Raw genomic sequence first — 22,295 nt, 5'->3', positions numbered from 1 at the left:
TTGTTCACATGCCGCCAATGCCGCCGCAGGGCAGGCACACAACCAAAACCAGATGAAGACGACAAAAAGGAGCCACAACAGCAGCAGCAGCAGCAGCAGAAGCACCGGCTGCCTGCAACATGTTGCCAGTGTAGGAAAAATGTTGCCTTTTGTTATTTGCCGACACATGCACAACGGGCTGGCTAGCTGCAAGGCTGACTGGCTGGTTGCATGCCCCCTCCACTTACCTGCCACTCTATTAATAAGCCCAGAGAGAGAGAGAGAGAAGGAGAGAGCGAATCAAGAGGCAGACCCACACTTATTGAGTGTCTAATTAGCGTCAACATGGCCTCCTAGCAACATGCTGCTGACAACTGAAAGAGCGGCAACAAAACGAGCCCCCGCCACTAGAGCCACACACACACACACACACACACAGAAAAACAAATCACAGGGAAAGAATTATATGTACTTATGTACATCTTTGTATGTACAAATGTACATCTGTACATACTCGTACTCTTACATGTTGGAAAACTTTCACTTGACGCTAAACAAATATTCGCTGATGACAGTGTGTCTGCCTGTCAGGTGTCCTCAAATGAAATCAATTTGCCAAATGACACAAGCAATGAGTCAAAGGGTGCGGCGGCGGACTACCCACCCAGTGCCAGCTGGCTGATAGCTGGTTCTAGCGGGTATACACTTTTGGATAGCTGGTCTGCTAGCAATGTGGGAACACTTTCAGCTATATAGAAGTCAATCAAATAATGGCACCATTTGGATACGGATACCAGAGATGATACCACAAACGACATCCTTCTGCGTGGTAATTAAATCTGGTTATTGTCTACGGTGCTATGTTATTACCACAAAAACGATAATTGTTTGATGATTACAGAATATCTTACGGAATTCAAATACTTTTATAGAGTTTTTCACAGCTTTTTGCAGCTCAAATACTTTCAGGAAGGATACTAGCCTGCTGGTAAATGTATAATAATATGAACAATAATGTTTGTTGTTCTTTCTATTTCGAACACATTATTAGTAATATTTCCCGTGTTTCAATAGGCCTATTGTTGTGTTGAATGGACTCCAGATATTGCTTGTACAAGTTGGTGCCAGCTGGTAGAACTTTGACAGTCTTGTTGGCTCTATTCGAAATGTCGTTCCAGTTTGCTTTTGGGCTGCTCTGCCATCTACTGCCTCCTGCCTCCTGGCGCCTTCTGCCTTGATTGACAGTTTTATTAAGAATTTATTGTTTGTGCGAGTACGCTACGAATATTTAGATATACATTTAGCGGGTGAACGCGAGAGAGTACGATATGAGGAGCAAAATAACAATTTGTGCAGGCGTGACAGACAGACAGACAGACAGACAGGCAGGCAGGCTTCTGGTTCCGGTGATGACATGACATGCAAAGATAGTTCATGCATCTGCCAGATACATGTGACTGTGCCCCCTCCCCACGCCACACTCTGTGTGTTGTTGGTGTTAGGTGGTGCCACCCAGTGGCAACAATTAATTAACACACTTAAGAAGTTGGCAAGCGGCGGCAATTAAAACTCATTAAATCAAGTTAAAAACTTTTGTGTCGGTTGATATCAAAACTGCATCTGCATATCAGCAAAGGCGAGGCCAAAGTTTCCGTAACCTTCGTAATAAAGCCACTTAAGTGGGTCATAATGCAGACAAACATCCAGCGTGGTGGAGCGGGCGGGAGGTTGGGCCAAGAGAAAATGTTCAACGAAAAAGGGGAACAAACGGGTGACAGGAGGGGCGGCCAAGTGGCGGCAACAAGCGACTTCTCTCTGAAACATATTTATGCTGAAAGCGAAATTGAAAACTTTTCCACCGATATATGGCCACACAGCCAACACACACACACACACACACATATATCTTTATAATATATATATAATATAATGTACATATCTGCTGGTGTCTGAGTGCCACAACAAATAGAGCAAAATGCAAGAAAAAGGAGCAACTTTCACTCGCTCTCTCTATCACTCTCACGCTCCACGACTGCTGAAACTTGCGCTGTCTTATATGCAAACCCACTCATACATATCCACGTGTGTACATACATATGTATGTGTGTATATAATGGAGTTATCTGGGCAAACATTAAGCGCATAAAAATGGCATTAAATTGTGCGCAAAATAGCTGCAAATAAAATTCGAGCTTGCATCTTTCGGGCTTCCCCAGAACTTCGTCGTCCCTTCACAGACAGACAGTGCTGTTGCTGCTTTGGCTGTGTCTTGCTGCATGCAACACCATGTGGCATAAGAGAATGTTCAGTTCACCTGCGAAACTAAACAATTAAATCCGTTCAGCTATAGTTCTTCCATTTGTTTGCTATTCATAATCTCCGGTCTCTCTTCAATTGACTTTATCGCTTCATTGTTAGCGGAAAACTTCAAGTGTTTCCCCACTTCCTACACTCCTTCCCGCCATTCGCAGACCGATTGTTACCGCTGCACTTGTTGGCACTTTTCTTTGACTTTCAAACTTATACAAACACACACACACACACACACACATGCAAGATGGCGTCAAGTATTTATTGTACCCCATCGCGACCTCACCTCTCTCCTTGCTGGCCTGCCACCACTTCGAAAGGAAAGTGAAAACTTTACGCCAGCGGAAAAGTCGCGAGCTACAAAATTTCAAAAACCTCACTGCAACAACAACAACAAATACAAGCAGGGAGTTGGAACAACAACAACGACAACAAAATAGTGAAAAACTTAAGGAAAGTCTTCAACTTTGCCTTGACTATCCGGGTTAAGCATCTAATTCCATTTTTATTCAAGATTTAAAGCATTTAAAGTTCAGATTAAATTTCACTTTTTGCTTGAATGGCATGTCAATTTTGATGTGCATTTCTTGATTCTTTTTTAACTAAATATTCGGCCAACAATTGCCTTTCAACTTTAACGCAATTTTGGTTACCATTTAAGAAATGTATTTAATTTTTTTTTAGGGCTGCGCCAATGTCTCTGTCAGTTGAATTACATTTTTTTCTACGTAAATTTGTTTGTATTTTCGTTAAATGGTAAATGGATAAAATAAATTTGCACCTACTGCGCACCCCACCTCCGTTCTCATTACTATCATCGATTAGAGGAAGCCACCAACCCACCCATTGTCATGCTCCCCATGCAACTCTCTTTCTCTCTCGCCCCCACATTCTCTTCTTACGTGTGCTTTTGGTCATTTTTTGTTTTTGTTTTTGTTTTATTTTTGTGTATTTTGGGCTTAGGTCAAACAATTTTTTGGACAACCAGCAGAGTACTGGCGGCCACAGTGGCAGTGGCAGTGGCAGAGGAGACAGCGCTCTGTCGTCCACCTGCAACACCGGGTGGCCCGTGTGCCCCGGTGGCAACGGGCTGACGGTTGGCGGGGGTTGCATTTTTAGGCCCCGCCCACATGCGACGCTGCACTACGTTGTGATTGGCCAAAAACAATTGGCAGCAGCTGCAAAAAAAGAAAAAAAAACATACAACAAAAAAATTTCCTTTTGCTTTGTTACTGCTTTTGTTGTTGCTTTTGTTTTGTGCTGCGTTCAAAGCAAAAGCGAAACAAACAGCCGGAGTGGTGCCGGTGGTCTTTCTGGAGGTGGGGCGGTGGGAGAGGAGAAAGAGCAAAAATCGCCCCCTTTCGACAGCAAACGGCAGAGGCAAAGGCAGCGGCAGAGGCAGCGCTGGCAGAAAAGCATTGCACACAGTGCAGCAGCAGCGAGCTTGTGTGTGCGTGTGTGAATGAGAGAGCGTGAGAGAGAGAGGCGCAGCAGCAGCAGCGAAGCTGGCATTTCGTTTTTGTTCTTGTTGTTTGTTCGTTGCTCGCCTGCTGCTGCTGCTGCTGCTGCTGCGTTCTTCGGCTGCGTCGCGTTGCGTTCGGTCGGTTGCTGTTTTGCCGAAACTTTGCTTTTGGTCACGTGGCCCAGTCACCGTTACTCTCGTCACACTACCCAGCTGCATAGTCAAAGAGTCGCAGTCACAGTCACAGCTTGTGTGTGTGTGTGTGTACGGCATGCATTGGCGCCGATAACTGCCATTTTTCTGCTGTCCGACGACGATGATGATGACGCCAGAGCTCTGCTCTGCTCTGCTAACGCAGGCGTAGGCTGCGATGACGCTGCTGCCCTTACCCCCCAAACCACACTCACCCCGCTTAACCCAGTAGTAGCCATCATCGAACGTTGCACAAAAGAAAGCAGACAAGAACCGTCGTGCAGGGGGGGTCGGCAACGAACGGGTAAAGTAGTTGGGTTAGTCATGGCAGTTGACCAGAAGAGACGGGCGCACGGGTACAAGGGTACAGGGGTACTCCCCCGACTACTCCCAATACCAACCACAAAAAGGGTTTACTTATTTTCTTACTTTTTGGGTACTTTCGGGCAATGTGAGTTAATTTGTTGTGTTTAATTGTTCCGATCTATGGGGAGCTATGGGGTGATGATGTCTTCAATAGAAATTCCGCTATGGTTTTAATGGTATCGGGGTTGTACCTCTGCAGATCTAAATATCTATGTAGCAGCAATGCCGTAAAAGGAACTCGCCCGCAATCTTGCAGAAGATTGCCAGTCTGGCTCCATCCTAGAGTATCGCGATCTTCGTCGTCGCTGTGAGTGTTTTCTCCCTAAGCTTCGCTTTCTGGGTTATCTTCTCTTGAATTTGCCTGGGCTGCCCCCCGCTCTCTCACTCTCTCACTCTCTCACTCTTGCCATCATTTTTGAGTTTATTTTATCAACCACCCCCCACCACCACCACCACCGGTCCTTATGTTACTTATTTAGTTTTATGCACGGTTTATTTTTCTCCTTTTTTGCACTTCTTCTTTTTACGGCTGCTCAGTGGAAAATATTTTTGTTTTCTTGCCAAAAAATTTGGTCGATTAGTTGTTGTTGTTGTTGTTGTTGTTGTTGGTGTATTTGGCTGATATTGTTGGTGAGTTGTTCTTGCTGTTGTTGTAGCTTTTTTCGCCGTCTCCAACGTCGTTTGTCGTCGTCCCCGTCGCCTCATCGCCCTCCTTATTGTGTGTAAGTTTTTGCTGGCAAAGAGTCCTTCCTGCGAGGCTGTGGAGGCTGTGGGTTATTCCATATATAGTAGAAGTTGTTGGTGTAGTTTTTGTTGCTGTTAGTTTTTAGTGTTATTGCTGTCGCGTTTGGCGTCCTGCGTCGCATCCCATCCCATCCCATCGTATCGCTTCGCATCGCTTCCCATCGCGTTGCGTCTTTGCCACGTCGACAACATTTTGATGTTGTTGCATATAATGAATGCTGGGCCCGGCATCCCTGCGCCTGGGCCTGGTACTGATACTGGTTCTGGTTCTGGTCCTACCGCCCCCTATAACAATTTTTTATTCCATAGATATCGCAGATATATACATACATAAGTACAGCGTGGAAGGAGTTGGAAATGTATGTACGCCAGAATGGGTAAGAGACAACGTAAACACTTTTGACATTTTATTTTTCACGCCCGCTTCTCTCTCCCTCTCTGTCGCTCTGTGTGTGTTTGGCTGTGTGTTAGTCCTTTGTTGCCATACTCGATGCGCTTTTCCACTGCTTTTCATGAGCCCATACATATGTACATAGTATGTACAATGTCAACCCCTCGGCCTGGTCTCATTATTGGCCGGGCTTGCACTGCTTGGACGGGGGCAAAATCAACATAAAACGTTCCCCAATTGCATACTTTCAGGCGCGGTGACCCGAAATTCTGTGCGAATGATTAGCTTAGAGTAAGAGTAATTTCCATGCATGTACTTCTAGCTGCAGGAACTACGTTTGTGTATATAGAAAGGCAATCTTTGGCTAAGGACTAAAAATAAAATGTAATTGGCAGTATTGAGGAATTATTTACTTGAGGCTTAGAATTATTCTTGGTAAATATTCTAGCTTATTGTTTAGTGGATGCTGGATGCCAATTTAAATATTTTACAAAATATATTCCATATATTCCATATACTGAAATCTCAGAAGAAATTTTTTGTGGCCAAACTTTCCACCGATTGCAGAGAAAAATATCCAGCATAAAGTACTCACTTTTCAGACTCTCCATCCCATTGCCTGTGTTTGCCCTTTTGACAAGTGCGTTTCCTTTGAATGGATTTTCTGTCCTTACCTGCCCCTCTCCCCCAAACGAGCACTGTCTCTTTCAGAGTTTTGTGCGACTTTCAAATGACTCTTTGGTGCATCAATATTTTGCTCGCTTTTGTCTACATGCAACACACATACACACTCACGTTCAACTTACTGGATACATTTTTATTTATACCATAAATATATGCATTTATTTGTTTATTTATTAGTTTGATTCTTCTTTTTACCGGATGAGTGCTTTTGATGGTTAGGTTTCTCCAACCAAAGCCAGAAGCTGCAGCTCTCCTCGGCATGCGTGAGAGTGCCTTGGGGACAGCTTCTTTGGTGGTTCTTGTTAGCCATCTCGTGGTTTGATGGCTTCAAAAATGATTCATTTTCAATGTGTTTTATGCTAGCTTTTTTTTGGCATTGCTTATTGGAGCAAGTTGTGTTTACTTTTTGGTTCTTGTGTAAAGCTGAGAAGAAGAATTTCTTTCCTCAAACATTTATCGTTTCTTTGGCATATTTGGCAGGCATTTGGCTGAGGGAACTCATATGTGCAGATTTTTAATTAAGAATGGCAAAAAATATATGAAAAAAAGTGCAAGAAAGCAGAAGGAAAGAGCAACATGTACTCGTGGGAATATCTGATGGAAATTGGTGAAAATATGTACGATGTATGTACGAGGTATGTAACTATTGCCAGCCCCCCCTCCTCCACCTAACTACTCCTTGTTCCACTCTATATTTTTCTTCATCTTTCTTTCTTCCTCTGTGTGTGTGTGAGAGAGTAAATAAGCGAAACAAAATGCTGAGTGGGTGGCAGATTTTTGCTGGGAGGCATCGGAAGGAACAGGATGGAGTATAAAAAATGAAGCAATCAGTGTACAAGGGGGTAGTTGGGGGTATAGCACGGTGCATGTAGGGCTGGGTAGTGGGTAGAGGCGGGAGGTTTATAGTTTTCTGAAAAGGCAATCATAGGGATACTCGCTACACATCAATAAATGAAGCAGCCAAGTGCTTTCAGTCGCTCGTTCTCGCTGTCGCTCTCACTCTCCCTTTTCTTCTCTGACTCTTTCCTATTCCCCTTCCTGTTTTTTTTTATATTATTTTTGGTGTGCTGCCTCTTTCAACAATTTTTTAATTTGTTTTCCTCTCTTTCTATCGCTCACTGCCTGCCTGCCCTCCCTTCTCTTTCTACACATGCTCCTCCATCACGCTCCTCCATCTCGCTCCTCCATCTCGCTCCTCCGTCTCACTCGTTCGTCCTTTTCGTCGCCCTCTATTTCGGATAGTTTTTAGCTGCTTTCCTATTTGCCTCGTCTTTCTTTTTTCTCTTTTTTCAATAATTTTTACGATTTGTTCGTGCTGCAAATTTTTACAGGGGCCACCCCTGCGCCCTGCCTTCTATGTGCTGCATCTTTGCATATGTGTGTGTGTGTGTTGTGTGTTGTGTGTGTGCTGTAGTTGTGCCACAGGCCAATCCTCTATACGATGCCACTCATTGTGGTGGTGGTGCTGCCACTGGGACTGCGATGTATGTGTTTATTGAAGCGTATCCATTGATTGGCAGGACATCTGCACACGGCATTCATTTTCGAAAAGAGTCGACTACATCAGAGCACCATCCAAACATCCAAACACCCACCCACCCAACAATCGCCCTAGGCCGCTCTCTCTCCCTCTCTGCTCGTATGTAGTTTTCCATCGCATATTTATGTACCATATTTGGTTGCTTGTAAAAATGATTTGCATTTGTTTAAATTAATTATTGGCTTTCATTGAGAGAGCAACACAAAGAGATGGGTGTCATAATAAGCACTTATAATTGCATAAAGAAATGAAGATTTCCAAGAAATATCTTCTAGCTTAATGTGAAAATATGAATTGAAACGAAAATGTGCAAATATATTCAGAGCAAACATTAGGGAGCAGCACTCAGATGGGGCCCTCGGATGATGATTGGCACTTTTAATCACATGACATAATATATTTCTTTTGCATCACAAAAGTGTTTTAATCGTTTGATGTTTACCCTTGCCCTTAATTGCAGCTTCTATGCCATTGGGAGTTTCCACTTCCTTCAACGCCTTCCATGTGACCTTGGGAATGTTGCATTAATTCAGTTAATGCTCTCACCTCAATGAGAGCTGTTTGCGGCACCACTAAGAGGCATGCCCCAGCAGACAGCGTCTTGTTCGCATGAGGAGAGGATGCGAATAAAGACGAAAACGAGGACATTATGACGTTATTTATGGGCGGAAAAGTGCGCAGTCAGCATACCAGCACCAGCACCAGCACCAGCCCCCTGTCAATTGCGTGTTGCGTGCGACGACAGCGGTGGAGGGGTGCAGGGGGGCAGCAAAGTAAAAGGAAATGCCAGTAAAATGTAATGTATTAAATTGTTTTGGCTGAAACCAAAGCATAAATATGAGGAAAACGAAGGAGCAGAAGCAGCAGCAAGAAACCAAAGAAGGAAACAAAAAACAAAGGGCAACAAATACAAAAGAAAACCTACCCTTAGCCAGGCCAAAATGCGTTGCGGTAGGTTAGGGCTTGGTTCTGGTTTTCGGGCTCTGGCTCTGGCTCTGGCTCTGGCTCGGAGTCTCCGCTTGGTCCTTGGGGGTTGTATTACTTCTTACTGTTCATTGTTGTTGCTGATTTCTTGTAGCTTTTACTTGACTTTATTTTTGCCATTTTCTTGTGGTGTTTTTTTTTTGCCTTGCCGTATTTCGCCTAATGGCAACGCAATTTCCGCCCGAAAAACTGTTTAAAAACAGCGCCTCTTCTGCGCCTACGAAAAACGCAAACAGCAACGGCACTGCGAGAAAAATCGTGGCACATAGGCAGGACATGCTGCCATTTGGCTGCTGGCTGGCGGTGTCCTTTCTTCTGGCAGTGTGCGGCCGACTGCCATTTTGTTTGGCTGCCACGCTGCTCCCCTTAGCGAGTTGCAAGTTGCAAGTTGCAAGATGCAAGAAGTAGAAAAACTCCCCTTACTGGCAGTGCCACAAATGACATGCATGCAATGCTCAGTGCCCATCCCCGTCCCCCAGTTGCCACACGATGTGCCACACGATGCCGCACGATGTGCCACACGCCTGCCTGCCTGCCTGCCTGCCTGCCTGCCTGCCCCACTCCCACAAAAGGCGACCCAAAATGGTCGCCCCGACACACAAATGGCAGTTGCATTCGGAATCACCAAGCACTCCCAACCCCCCAACCCCCCCTGTGGCAGTCACACACCACGTGCCTCTAACGGCGCCGGCAGTCGACGCCTACATGTCGGAAATGTTGGCATGTCGTTGTTGTATTTCTGCTCTAATATCCTTTATAGCAAAAGTGCTTGACGTAAATTGACTTGTTTTTACTTTTGACTTTTAAGGCGCGCACCCTGCACCAACCAACCACCCACCACCCACCACCCACACAGCCCTGTGGATGGTAAGGCAGTGCATGGTGGCAGGGTGGACTAGGGCTGGCACTGGGGTTCTCTGTTTGGTTTGATGGGTAGACTCTTGTGTGTTTGTTTGTTGCTGGTGTGGCTGCATTTTGGATACACAGGATGTGCAGGATATACACGAGGCACACACACACACACACACACACAGGTGTGGAGGCCAAGTCAAATAGAACTGAAAGCCGAGAACAGAAAACAACGAGAACTGAGCACAGGAAGGCCGTTTAATATTTATTTTATCCATGTTGTCTCGATGTGGCAGCAAGAGGAGGAGCATGGCTCCATGGCATATGGGCTATGGGCTATGCCTTTGGGGGGGACTACGGGGCGTGGCGTTGGTTATTGCAGGTGCGAAAATATGCAGAAAATAAATGGCAGAAAGGAATGCGAGATGCCAGCGCGGTGGTCGCACCTTTTGATGCACTTTGCCACTAGGCAAAGTTCCTTCGTTCCCTTTGTTCATTTTTGGAAACGATTTCCCTTTGCAGAACGCACAAAAACTTACTTCTGGCCTGAGCTTTGGCGGCATACCCAGAGCCCTTTGAAGGGTATTCCAAGAAGAGACAACCAGATGGTCTGTCAGTCTCAGGTGTAGGTGTGTGTATGAATAATATATGTGAGTGTTTTGAATGCATGTGTCTGTGGAGGGGGGGTGGGCGCACGAGCATGTTTTGTGTCTCTTTATTTATTTACATATCTCTCGAATATTTATGTGATGCGGAGGCAAACTCCCCCCGTTCGCTCCGCTTAGAGTGTGTTTTGTGCCTTGCCTGTTTATCGATTAATATATCGATCTTTTTGGGTGCAACTCCTCGCTGTCTCTCTCTCTCTCTCCTGTAAACTTAATTACCTTCTGTTGCTGGGCTGGCAACGCGAAAGATGATCTTAATTGCAGTTGTTCCCTGCAACTTGAACGATTTGTTAGCTATGAAAATATATGTTGAAAAAATTGCAGCACCCAGAACCGGGCAATGCCCATTGATGTGCTTTGTGCAGCGTCTCGTGGCAGCATCGATTGACCTTTCGCATTTGGGCAGTCGTGCCCAACTGCTCCAAATAAAATACGTTGCCCCAGGCTCAGGCTCAGGCTCAGGCTCAGGCTGAGGCCCAGCCTCAGTCCTAGTCCAAGGGCAAGTCCAAGCGGCTTATCTGCTTGGCCAGCTGCCGACGTGCCAGGGAAAATCTTTTGCTGCCACCTTGGGCCCTCTGGCTCTGTGGCTTTGCTTGCCGCTGGCTGAACGACGTCGTTGCAGAAATGTGCAATAAAGTGCGCATAAATTTACGCGCGAAATCAATCTGCCAGTAGGTAGGTTGCGAAATTAACCAGTCGGTGGGGCAGCAGCCAGATGCTGTCTTTTGTGTTGCCTCTCGAATCGCTTTTTAATAGCAGACAGGAACACAGCGCACCGAAACAGAGACAGAACCTTCCTCACCATCAGCAGTTCTCTTGTTTTCCTCCTCTTTTTGTTTTGTGCTTTTCGCGTTACCCTTTGGCCTCTTGAGTGTGAAATTCAAAGACGTGTCCAGGGGAACGGAATAGCTGCCAAAAGTGGTAAAGGAAAACTAAGCGGAAAATCCCCCAAGACCCGTCCCGTGGCTGTCAATAATTGTGGTTGCTGCTTGGCCACTGGCAACTGGCAACTTGAACTGATTTAATTAGGATGCGTTGCGTTACGTTAGCTGGCCTTACGTTACGTTACAGGAAGGAAACCGCTGCTGCTCCTCTGCTAGCATCTGCCTAAACAAAACATTCTCATTTCAGAATCTGCTGTCAAAAACTAAACAAACATTTCGAATTGTTGCTAAATTAACATTTAAATCTGAAGAAAAATGTCCTCCTTTCGACCATTGAGCTACCAGCAGTGCCAGATGCTGGACCTGTGGCTGCAGACCTACGGCGTGCTGCTGAACCATCGGACACGCCACAGATTCACTGACGTGTTGCCAGTGGCGAGACTCTTCAACAGGGTGCATCCAGGACGCGTGAATCTGAGCAGATATGTGGCCAGGAACAGCGTCACGCTGAAGGCAGTCAACTGGCGCGTTTTCAATGCTCGAGTCCTCAAGAAAATGAACATGGAACTCACTCCAAGCGATGAGGATAAGTTGGCCAGGGGCGAGGAGTGGGTACTGGATGCGCTGCTCCATCAGCTGATGATGAGTGTTGTTCGGAGAGTGAATGTCGCGCAGGACTTGGCGTCTGAGCAGAGCCTCTAATTCTAATTGAAGCACATTTGCTTGCACTTTGCACTCAAAAAGGATGCAACAAAATAATTGTGAAAGGACAAACTGTAGCTTCCACGAAAGGCGTATTCCAAAATAAAAGTAAATTCATTAAATAAACTCATCTTTAAAAATTGTGCAAGGCAAAATACTGAGGTACTGAGACGCACTGCTTGCTGGAGCAGCTTGTAAGGGAAATCGAAGCAGCTGTTCAGGTTTTATATGACGCACTGCTTGCACCAAGCCTGCGGCTCTCAGAAGGTGAACTGCTTGCGCAAAGCGTTCAGGTTTCGGCAGTGCACTGCTTAAAGCCAGCTCTCAGGCTCGGTGAACTGCTTGCTGGCTAAGTTCAAGTGAAAATCGAAATTCGAGTGGAAATTCGATGAAAGCAGCTGACATTGGAGTGAAATCGAATGCCGATCTGCTGTGGCCTGCTGTGTGACAAGCACAAGAGGCAACAAGCGTGGCCTTCCCCATTCCCCATTCCCCTATCCTCTGCCCGTAGGTGCATCAAATGAATGGAGGCAGCCTTGTGCCCGCCTGCAAGCAGTGCACAAAACATGCAATTGCATTTGTAAATCCTTGTAATCCGCGCATTAGTCTCCACTCCCCCACCCTGCGCTTCCACCATTCTTACTGCATGTCTCTCCCTTCCTGCCTCTGCCGCGCTTTACCTCTATTCTCTATGCGTTTCGCCCTCTTTCGGTCTTGGAAAAATTACCTTCACGACCCAAAAATAGTGTGTGCCAAGAGGAAGGGCTGGCTGGGAAGCCTGACAAACCACATGCGATTACAGCTGGTGCCAGCAGCAGAGTGAAGGCGCCAGAGGGGTGCTGGCGTGTGTGTGGGAGTCTTGGGAGCGTAACAAATCGCTGAAAATATGCGATGCGTGTGTGGCGCTTCCCCAGCACGGGATGAGTGGCAACAGCAACAAGCGCCAAGGTAATGCATGCCATGAAATGCTCCAAACAAGTACAGTAGTTCCTCGTCCCGGGATCCTAGAACTAGCTAAAAGAGGCTTGCAAAACGCTTCAACCATCACGAATTATCTGGATATTTATCCATGATGCTAATAATTACGCCTACAATGTGCGGTGCTTTCCGCCATGCCTCACTGTGGCATCAGCACCCGCCATGTGCACACTCTCCTCCTGAAAGAGGCGCCCAAAAAGATGGCGGCGTGGGCAAACAAGTAAAAATCGTTTGCAATTTGAAGAAAAATATGCGAGAAGTAAACTTTTGAAACGACGCATTTTTTGTTGTTGCCAGCCCCAGCGCCAAGTACTGCACTCCGCCCCCATTCCACACCCCCTGCTTGCTCTCACAATCCATCCCTTGGGCGCCCTGCACCCTGCACCCCCCACCAGCCTCTCTGCTCATCATAGCCATGAAATGTGCAAGTGCGTTAGCCCCAAAACCAATTTTCAGTAATGACTGCATTTTGCCGTCGTCTCAGCTCTGTAGCCCCCGTGTGGATGCCACAGCGTGCCCTGCCCCTGCCCCTACCCCTACCCCTCGTTGTCGGTTTAAATGCACAAAAGCGCGCCAAAGGACATGCCAAGGACAAACGTTAGTTGAACTGAGACGACGACGACGAGAACGTGGGAGTAGCACCAGCACCAGGATGTGGAGTACAGGCACGAAGACGAGGACGAGGACGAGGACTAGGAAGACTAGGATGACTAGGACGACGCCTTGCGTAATTTGCTGCGGCAATGGCGGCAAAACACATCGCAAAATGGCGACATATCCAACAGAGACAGAGAGCGAAAGAGAGGGGGGAGGGGAGAGCGGCCACCCTCAGACGCTTTTGCGGGTTTTACAATTTTAAGATTTATTTACGTGCTCCGGGGAGTTGCCCCCCCCCCCCCCCCCCCCCCCCCCCCCCCTCCCCCCCTTTCCCTTTCCCCTTTTTTTCTGCGCTGTCTCCTGCAGTGTTTGTTGGGGGGCGCCGCCGCCAAAGTTCCACCCAACACCCCCCGCACCCNCGCGCCAAAAAGTTTTCCCACAGACGCCACAGCCCCACACCCCCAGCCGTACGCCAGCTGCATACTAAATGGTTACGGGGGAAGGCAAGGCAAGGCAAGGCAAGGCAAGGCAACCCTGCTGCTGCCAGGGTTTGCATGTGCGTGTGTGCATGACTGCAAAAGTCAGCCTGTGACCTGTTTGTCCTCTAAAGTGAAATATTTTGCAGCAGGCGAAATGCAATTTTCTATGCGTTCTCCCCCCACACACACACACACCCAAAGATAAAGAGAAAGAGAGAGGGGGAGGGGGAGAGAGGAAAAAATCGTAAAAAAAGGCAACTCTGCTGCAGCGCGATGGCAGCGTGACACGAAGTGGAAGTGGCTGGAATTTGTGCAACAAAATGTAGAAATGATTTTGTTTATTTTACAATTGCAAAGCAGCAATTTGAACAATGATAATAATAACAAAGTTGAACACAGTTTTTAGCATCTTTGAAATGTTTCTTAAATAAAAGTTTGCCTGGCCCGACTTCCTGTTTAAACGTTCATTGAATTGAGTTCAATTGATTGACAATTATTAAAGCAAATAAACACTTAAATAAAAGATTTTGGTAAGTTTTAGTTCCAGAAATGGTTACATAGCCCCAGGTGCCATCGCTAACTGCGTGCTGGAGGAACTATCGGCCATTCGTCCATTGCGTAAGATGTCGCTGGGGCGTCATTTAATGCGCCGCCAGTTGTCTTAGCAGGAGAAGCAGAGGCAGCAGCAGCAGCAGGACGCACATTGGGGGCCAAAAATGGAGAATGGAGAATGGTCGGTGGGCGTTGGGCGTTGGGCGCTGGAGACGTCGCTGGCATATTTCATTTTCCAGCTACTTTTTTGCCGCTTCATTTGACAGGGAATGCGATGGGGGAGCCGCAGTGCAAAAGGGATCTCCATCATAATCTTGCCTCTGTGCTGCTTCAGCTTCAGCTTCAGCTACGACTTTGACTACTGCTCCTTGCTCCTGCCGCCTGGCTGCTCTAAAAGCAAAGAATGTATTTGAAATGTTTCAGCATTGATAAATAGTTCTGCGCTGTCCTGCGGGGCTGCAGTCGGAGCTCTGTGGCATCTACTCCCGCCAGCCAGCCAGCCAGCATCCCCTGCGCGTGTGTGGGTTGGCTTTCGAAATTAGGAAAATTAATGTGGCAAAATGCTGTTGGCCCCCAAAGTGGAGCGAACGAGCCGAGGCGAACAAACGCATTTCATATATCAAAACCGAAAAATGGCGGGCGTAGCGAATATACGAAATATATATAAAAAAATGTATATGCATGTTTATGTATAACTGGCATTGATTTTCCACTGAACTATTTCCTTTATTGCTTTTTTTGCAACTAAAAAATCATCAAATTTGTTTGCAGTTCGAATATTTATGGGTTCCTTTTTAGCTGTTTTATTACTTGCTTTTATGTCGATGTCTTTGATGTACTTAAACACCATTCCAATGGGCAATTGGGATGATATACTTTGGTGCTCCCTCCGACCGTGGCTGACTGGCTTTGTGGCTTTTTCTTTTGAGAGCTTCCTGTGTGCTCTTGTCGCCTCTTCCGTCTGTCAAATCCAATAATCGCTCGCACCTCAGCACTTAAAAACAGCAACAGTAAAAGTAAACAAAAATTGAAATACAAAGAACTGGCACGAAATTGCAGCAACAACTTTTGGCAGGCTGGAAAAATTGTAAGCAATTTGCACGCAAGGCGATAAAAATCATCTTAAACGCGCGATTAATGTCAATTTTTATCAATAAAATTATAAATAAAGACATGAAAACGAGCCGCAGAGTGGCGAGTGAAGGGGCAGGATAAGTCCAAGTCAAAGTCGAAGTCGAAGACGAAGACGAAGACGAGATAAACGCGGAATGAAATGCGAATCGAAGTCACAGCAGTTGGAGGGGCAAGCGGAGTCAGCAGACAAGGAGGACAGCGTGCAAATTATTGAGTGTGGCACACACACAGCTCACGTTGCATGTGGCAAGAGGAACAGCAGCAGCAGCAGCAGAGAAGCTAAAACGCAGCTGCGGCTGGCTGGGGCTGCCTGGAGTGCGAGAGGGCAGGCAGGCAAATGCGCAGCTGCCACATGCTCTGGCCTGCCAGAAGCCGTTGCCATTGCAGCATGTGCGGGTGCACAGAAAGAGAGAGAGAGATAGGGAGAGAGCGGTGCGGTGCCAAAAGTGGCAATTCGGCTAAAAATTTCATTTCATTTCATTCAACAAGCTTAGCACGCTGCGCACTGTGGCACCAACGATAAAGGCAATGCTGCGAGTGGAAATGACATTTGAATGTTTGTGAGTCCTTGGGCAAATATTTCGGCATAAATAAAATCCAGTGGAAAGCACAGCAAAACCAACAATAAGGTCATCTACACACTTTTTACACATTATATTTTGAAAGCACAATTGAAATCTGGTTAGAGTTCAGCCAAAATTCAATCTAAATTGAATTTGCTTTAAGTACATTTGATCAGCTACCACATGGCAGCTGTTGCTGTCTTTGTTTGTGCCACTGTGCCTCATCTGCGGCGTTCGCCGTTTCCCACGCCGACTGTCAAGTGGGCGACGCGTCGGTTCAGTACGGTTCAAACCGTTTTTTGCCCGCCAAGACTTCGCTTCCAATTACACAAACGATTTTGCTGAGAGCTCGCCAGAGAGGAGAGGCCACCTACAAAATAGAATCCGAATCCGAATCCGAATACCGAGTATTTGAATCTGAAACTCTCTCGAGGCTGGAGGCTCGGATTATGTTTTGTTTTCCAGTGAAATGTGAACCAAAAATAAATAAATAAATTGGGTTCTGCTGGAATATCAAAGCGGTGACTTCGCTCCGCTCCTGCTGTGCCACTTGTTGCCAAATTGAAAATTAAACTCTCGCATGCCAAAATGCCTCTTTCCGATTTTCCGCAATTTTCGCTTTTGGGTTTTTTTTGCGCCGATTTGCATAAACTTTGTGTGCGATTTTCGTCTCAAATTATGCCTATGGCTCGGCACTCCCCTCTCCCCTCTCCCCTCACCCCTTGCGCCTTTGTCGGCGTTTGCTTTTGCTTTGGCGTTTGTCGTCGTCGTTGAAGCGCGCAGAAATTTTGCTTAATGAGCTACAAACAATGCTCGTAAGGCAAAAGCCGAGCCGAAAGCCAAGCCAAATTAATCGCCACGTAGCATGCGATGCTAATTTGTTATTGTTATAGTTATAGTTATGGCCTGTAACTAGTTTGTCCAGCCAGAATTGGAGCTGGCAGAGCCAGCCTGAACACTGAAAGACACTGCCAAAGTGTTGACTGAATTTATAGAGTGTCTGTCTCTCCGGCAAAGAATTTTCGATGAAACGATTTCGAATGTTTTTGTTTGGGCAGGTCGTGGGTCCAAGAGCTAATTACTCATCAGACAAATGTGTTTACTCCCCTCGCTCTCTCTCTCTCTCTCTCTCTCTCTCTGCGCTCCTCTCTCTCCCGCTGGCGACTGTAATTACAGTTTACGAAATCAAAGTGCGGTGGGGAGCTGGAAAAACAGCCTCGGATCAGGTTGACAATTGAAAATAAACTAAAATAAAAAGGGCGCTGTGGCAGGGGCAAGATCAATGCAGGAAAAGCCGCCACACAGTGGCAAAGGCTGTGCCCGAGACGAGGAGCGAGAGGATGGCAAGGGGAATGAGGCTGAGGCTGAGGCCTAGGTGCGATCACCCAAACTAGTGGCAACGTCAACTGCACTCAAGTGAGCTGCCACAAGGAAATTGCAACTGCCACTGGCACCATGCAGCATGCACCATGCAGCAAATTAAAAGCGCATCTCACAGAGACAGAAGCCAGCGGACAGAAGCCTCCACAGAAGAAGAGGCTGCTGGCATATTGAAATAAGATCAATATCGGCTGGGGCAGCGCGTAGTTGCGTTTAAAAATATAACTACGATTGTTCATGCCACAAGGCAGGCTACAGCTACAGCTACAGCTACAGCTACAGCTTGCTGCTGCCACAAGTCCAGCCAGCAACAACAACAACAACAACAACTGTCAAACAAGCAACAAGACATATTACGGGCGCGGGCAGAACTCCGCTCCTCAGACGACGGCGACCCTTGAGACTCATTTACAACTGACCGAATGAAAGCCTCCCCATCCTATCCCATCCCATCCCGGAGAGTATCTAAGTATCTGCTAGTGTGTGTGTGTGTGTGTGTGTGTGTGTGTCCAACACTTTGCGCCAAATCGATTGTCCTGCCCTAAACAGATGTTGAGCATGGGATCTTTTGAAGGTGTTCCTTCCGCCCAATTGCCAATGATGCGGCCACTCCACACGACCAGCCAGCAGCAAAAGCCTTTCTGGCTATAAAATGGCTAAAAAGACAATCAAATGGAGCCCAAAAAACTGCCAATAAAGCGTGGAAATTGTATGAATCGATATACAAATTCTAAGCGAAACTTGCACTAAAATAAGTTTCGGAGTTTTTTGTATAATTTCAATTCATGGAAATCCTTCAACAAAAAGTGTCTTTGTTTCTTACTTAACCATTAGTTAGTGCTTATGCATATTTAAGTCGTAATTCAACTAATATATATATTTACTTAAATATTTGTAAAGCAACTAAAAAACCCGCCAGATACCTTCAATTCATGCTGCGGTTTGTCTCGGCTCTGACTCGAGAGCTTGATTCCTTCTTGTTTTTATTTTTTGTTGGTTTTTTTTTTGGTATTTTTGTTGCTGCTGTTGCTGTTTTTTGGTTGGTGTTGTTGTTGGGTTGTTTTGTGTTTGCTGCCGCTTCAGAGGCACCGCCGCCAACGCTGCTGCTGCTGCCGCTGCCTGCCTGCCTGCCTGCCTGCCTGTTGCCTACCACAAAAACAATTGTTGTTGCCACGGCCCTGTACTTGATGTTTGTTGTAGTTTCCTTACGCTGTGTTGTTGTTGTTATTGTTGTTGTTGTTGTACGCAATTTAAATGGAATTTCTGCTACTGGGCCCACGAACATTGATCGCCATAAATAATCGCACAGTTGCTGCGGCCCCAGCTCCATCTCCATCTCCATCTCCATCTGCAGCTCTCTGGCTCTGGCTATGGCTCGATCCCAGTCGTTGCTGCTGCATCAATGGTGGCGGTGTCGGCGGCGACAACAACTGCAACTGCAACAACAACAACCACATGAACAACGAGAAACTGCAACGGCGACCGCATCTCAGATCGGCGCGATAAGGTAATTGGACTATTATGTCAAAAAGTATTTGGCGTTTAAGAAATATGGCCTGGCATTTGACATTTCGGCAGCCAGTAGTCGTTGTGCCCTCCTCCACCTCATCCCTCCGCCCCTCATCCCCTCATCCCTCATCCCTCATCCATCCTGCTTCTTGTACAATTGGAGTTGCAATTGCCACAGAACAAAAGGTGCACATTAAAAACTGCAGCAGCAGCAGCAGCAGCTCGGGGCTGGGGGCTCAGTTATCGATTTCGCGATTGCATTGATCGTAGCAGCATGGAAAGGGGTGCAGGGGGATGCAGGGGGATATCGTGGTGAGGGGCAACGCATTGTCACCAAAGTCGGCTCTGGTTGAAAGTGTTTTTTGTTGTTGTTGTTGTTGTTGTTGTGGAATAACCAAATGATCAAAGCCCATGTGCGTGGTCATGTAATTGATTACGCTCCGATCGCAGATCGTTGTTCAATTGAATGGGGGGGGGGGGGGGGGAATGGTATAATGGATATGCTCCAGAGGGGCGGGGGAGCAGGTAGCTGCAGATAAGATCTACCTAGAGATTAATGGCTGAGATGATGAATGGAGTGCGAATCATCTGCAGCAGGCCTAATGACTGCCCCTGAGAGTGTGTTGATTGAGCATAAGATTGCAGATTGGGAAAACAATGTGAAATAGATAGAGTTGGATGCATAGTGGAATTAGGAATAGGAAAAATAGAATTGCTTTACATTAAAGCTCCATAAAAGCTCTGGGTTGTGGGTTCTGGGCTCCCGGTTCTGGGTTTCTGGTTTCGGCGCTGTGTTCTGACTCTGTCAAGTCGATGGAAATGCGTATCAATATCCATACACTGTTGGCTTTTCGCTGATTCCAGAAGTCCCTGCCAAGTTCAGAAAATAAACAAAGTAACAGCAGAAAGGCTTAGCCAGCGGAAAATTCCGCCGATCGGTGTCAGGCTCAACGATCCCCGCCTAGCCGCCCAGCCGCTTGGAGCTTGGAGCTTGGAGCTTGGAGGGCGGCGGCCCTGCAATCGATCACCTGTGGGTGTGGTGCATTCGTGTAAATAAATACGCACAAGGTGCATGTGCACATAAATGTACACCTGTGTGTGAGGATGCATTTATATGCATTTGAGCTTTTATAATTATTTGTTTGCCATTAAAAGCGATTTGTTCAGTACTGCTGACATATTGGGACCACACGGCCACACGCTGGACTCGGGTGCTCCTGGATCATCCACCCCAATTGCTTGAACAAACCAATCAGATATTAACACTTGGATCTAGAGGATAATTTCTGGATTGAGCAGCAACTTCTGTAAGTACATCGAATGCTTTAAATCATTTATTCAAGTTGATACTTTTGCGGGGGATGGCCTCCATGTCCGCTGAATTTTATTTTCCGATTTGCTGAGCCTGCTCCGATGCCTTGGCATCTCATCTAAGCACTGCTTTGGCTTTTCATTTGGTTTAGGATTTCATTCGCAGCAACTTATTTACTGACATTCAAAAGGGAAAATACTTAGCAAGCAAAGAGCTGCAAGACATGTTGATACAAATGCTAACTCCATAAAAGGAATTTCCGGAACTATAAATGCGAGTCGCTTGGGGAATTACTGTTGTTGTAGCTAACAGCTAAACAGTTATCACTTATTCGCATGAAGCAGTGGCCGGTAGCAGCGTCATATTTCCAGTGCATAGGCAAAGATCACGGGCAGCGGGCAGCGGGCCATCGGCGCACGCAGCGAACAGCGAAAAAGCTTCGTGTGGCCTCGGCCCACGCACAAAGCAACAACTACGTATGGGCCACGGCCTACGCGGCAGAGGACGCGGCAGAGAAGCAAGAAACGTTTTTGTCTGTCTGTCTGTGCATGTCTGTGCATGCACAGATGCACCGAATCCTCTGAGTACCTACCTGAGTGGCGAATAACAGTTACATAATTGAAAGCAAAACCAAAAGTTCCACCACTCGAACTTATCTTTCAACGTGCAGATAATCTGTATTCTCTGTTGTTTTCTCTGTCAATTATTTATTTATTTATCTTGCAAATCTATTTATGGACGGATCGTTTGCATAACCCTTGCCGCTGATTTGGTTTTAGGGGGGAGCATGTCCACTCCACGTAGCAGTCGTGGCCGAGCGGTTAAGGCGTCTGACTAGAAATCAGATTCCCTCTGGGAGCGTAGGTTCGAATCCTACCGACTGCGTTGCATCTGCGCGCTTTTTGTTTGAAAATATATTTATGTGAATTATCAAAAGCATTAAAATGCCTCCGCGCTGAGCATTTAATTAGCCGCAGGCCAGCGAAATTGAACATCCTCATACTCAATGGCCAGGAGGCAGGCAGGCAGGCTCTCAGGCAGGGGGCAGGGGGCAGGGGCAGGAGGGATGGGAATGGGAATGGGAACAAGATGAATTACCTTTTGCCACTGCACGTGAAACTGACACGCCAAGGTGTTTGTGTGTGTGTGTTTAGCAGGAGGGAGAGACTTCGAAACGGAACACCCCCCAGCCCCCTTTGAGGGCCATCATGCCACACATGGCTTTCAACACGTTTTTGGCCATTTCCTTAGCCTTTGTCTTTGCTTTTGCTTTTGCCTTTGGCTTTCCCTTAAGCTGCAGTTGCCGTTGCCGTTGCAGTTTGCTGCGTGACGACTGCGAGACTGCGACTGGGACGAATGATGGCTTAATTCATTTGCTCGCCCAAAATGCATTTTTAATTTAATTTCAACAGCAGCAGCAGTAGGGAAAATAATTGAATTATTTACTCTGCACAGCGATGTTCCACAGGGCTCGACAACGAAGCCATTAAAATTACTTTCAATATGGCTGGATGGATGGATGGATGGATGGATGGAGGCTTTCGATTTGGATTAAGTGGTGGCCACGGCCACAGTGTATCAGTTCCCGCTCTACCGCACTCCCTCGCCCCGTACACTCCATTTTAATTGCCACCTCAATTATGATAAATAGAAGTTTGCTCCTCTCTCCCTCTCTCCCTTTCTCTCGCTCTCTTTTTGCATAATTTTCCAGCGCGGATTATGCTACGCAAATCGTCATTGTTGGGCCGCAGCTAATTTTCGTATATTTTTCCTTGTGTTTTGTTTCCCCCCTTTTTGTATCGTGTTCGTTTTTCGCTTTTCATGCATTTAATTGGAGTTGGAGTTGGAGTTGGAGGAGTCTTTAAGCGACTGCGATTACATTCTAATTATGAAAAAATTCTTAATAGCCAAATGATACAAGGCGGCATGAACAGGAAGAATGTGGGGGGGATGTGAGTATGCCGCTGATGGTTGGTCGGTAAACTCTGCCTCTGGTAGAGGGCGGGGGGAAGCCACTGTTGAACGATTTTTCAATCTAA

The 22,295-nt window shown here is 46.6% G+C and overlaps 1 protein-coding gene and 1 non-coding gene across 2 annotated transcripts; both read left to right on the top strand.

The window, feature by feature from the left end:
* The first annotated feature begins 11,365 nt into the window (after positions 1 to 11,365).
* Positions 11,366 to 11,752, top strand: LOC117588710. The gene has a single exon (XM_034280159.1). The coding sequence runs from the start codon at positions 11,366 to 11,368 to the stop codon at positions 11,750 to 11,752; it is 387 nt and encodes a 128-aa protein (XP_034136050.1).
* Positions 11,753 to 21,059: 9,307 nt separating this feature from the next.
* On the top strand, positions 21,060 to 21,141 carry Trnas-aga. Its single transcript has one exon. It is a non-coding gene; the product is annotated as a tRNA-Ser (tRNA).
* The last annotated feature ends 1,154 nt before the right edge of the window (positions 21,142 to 22,295 follow it).

This window comes from Drosophila guanche, unplaced genomic scaffold, assembly GCF_900245975.1.
Source record: "Drosophila guanche unplaced genomic scaffold, DGUA_6, whole genome shotgun sequence".
Classification (NCBI taxonomy): Eukaryota; Metazoa; Arthropoda; class Insecta; order Diptera; family Drosophilidae; genus Drosophila; species Drosophila guanche.
This window is presented reverse-complemented; position numbering and strand designations above follow the sequence as displayed.

Bases quoted from the DNA above. Each gene is read 5' to 3' on its own strand.
- LOC117588710 (XM_034280159.1), top strand. From the start codon at position 11,366: ATGTCCTCCTTTCGACCATTGAGCTACCAGCAGTGCCAGATGCTGGAC.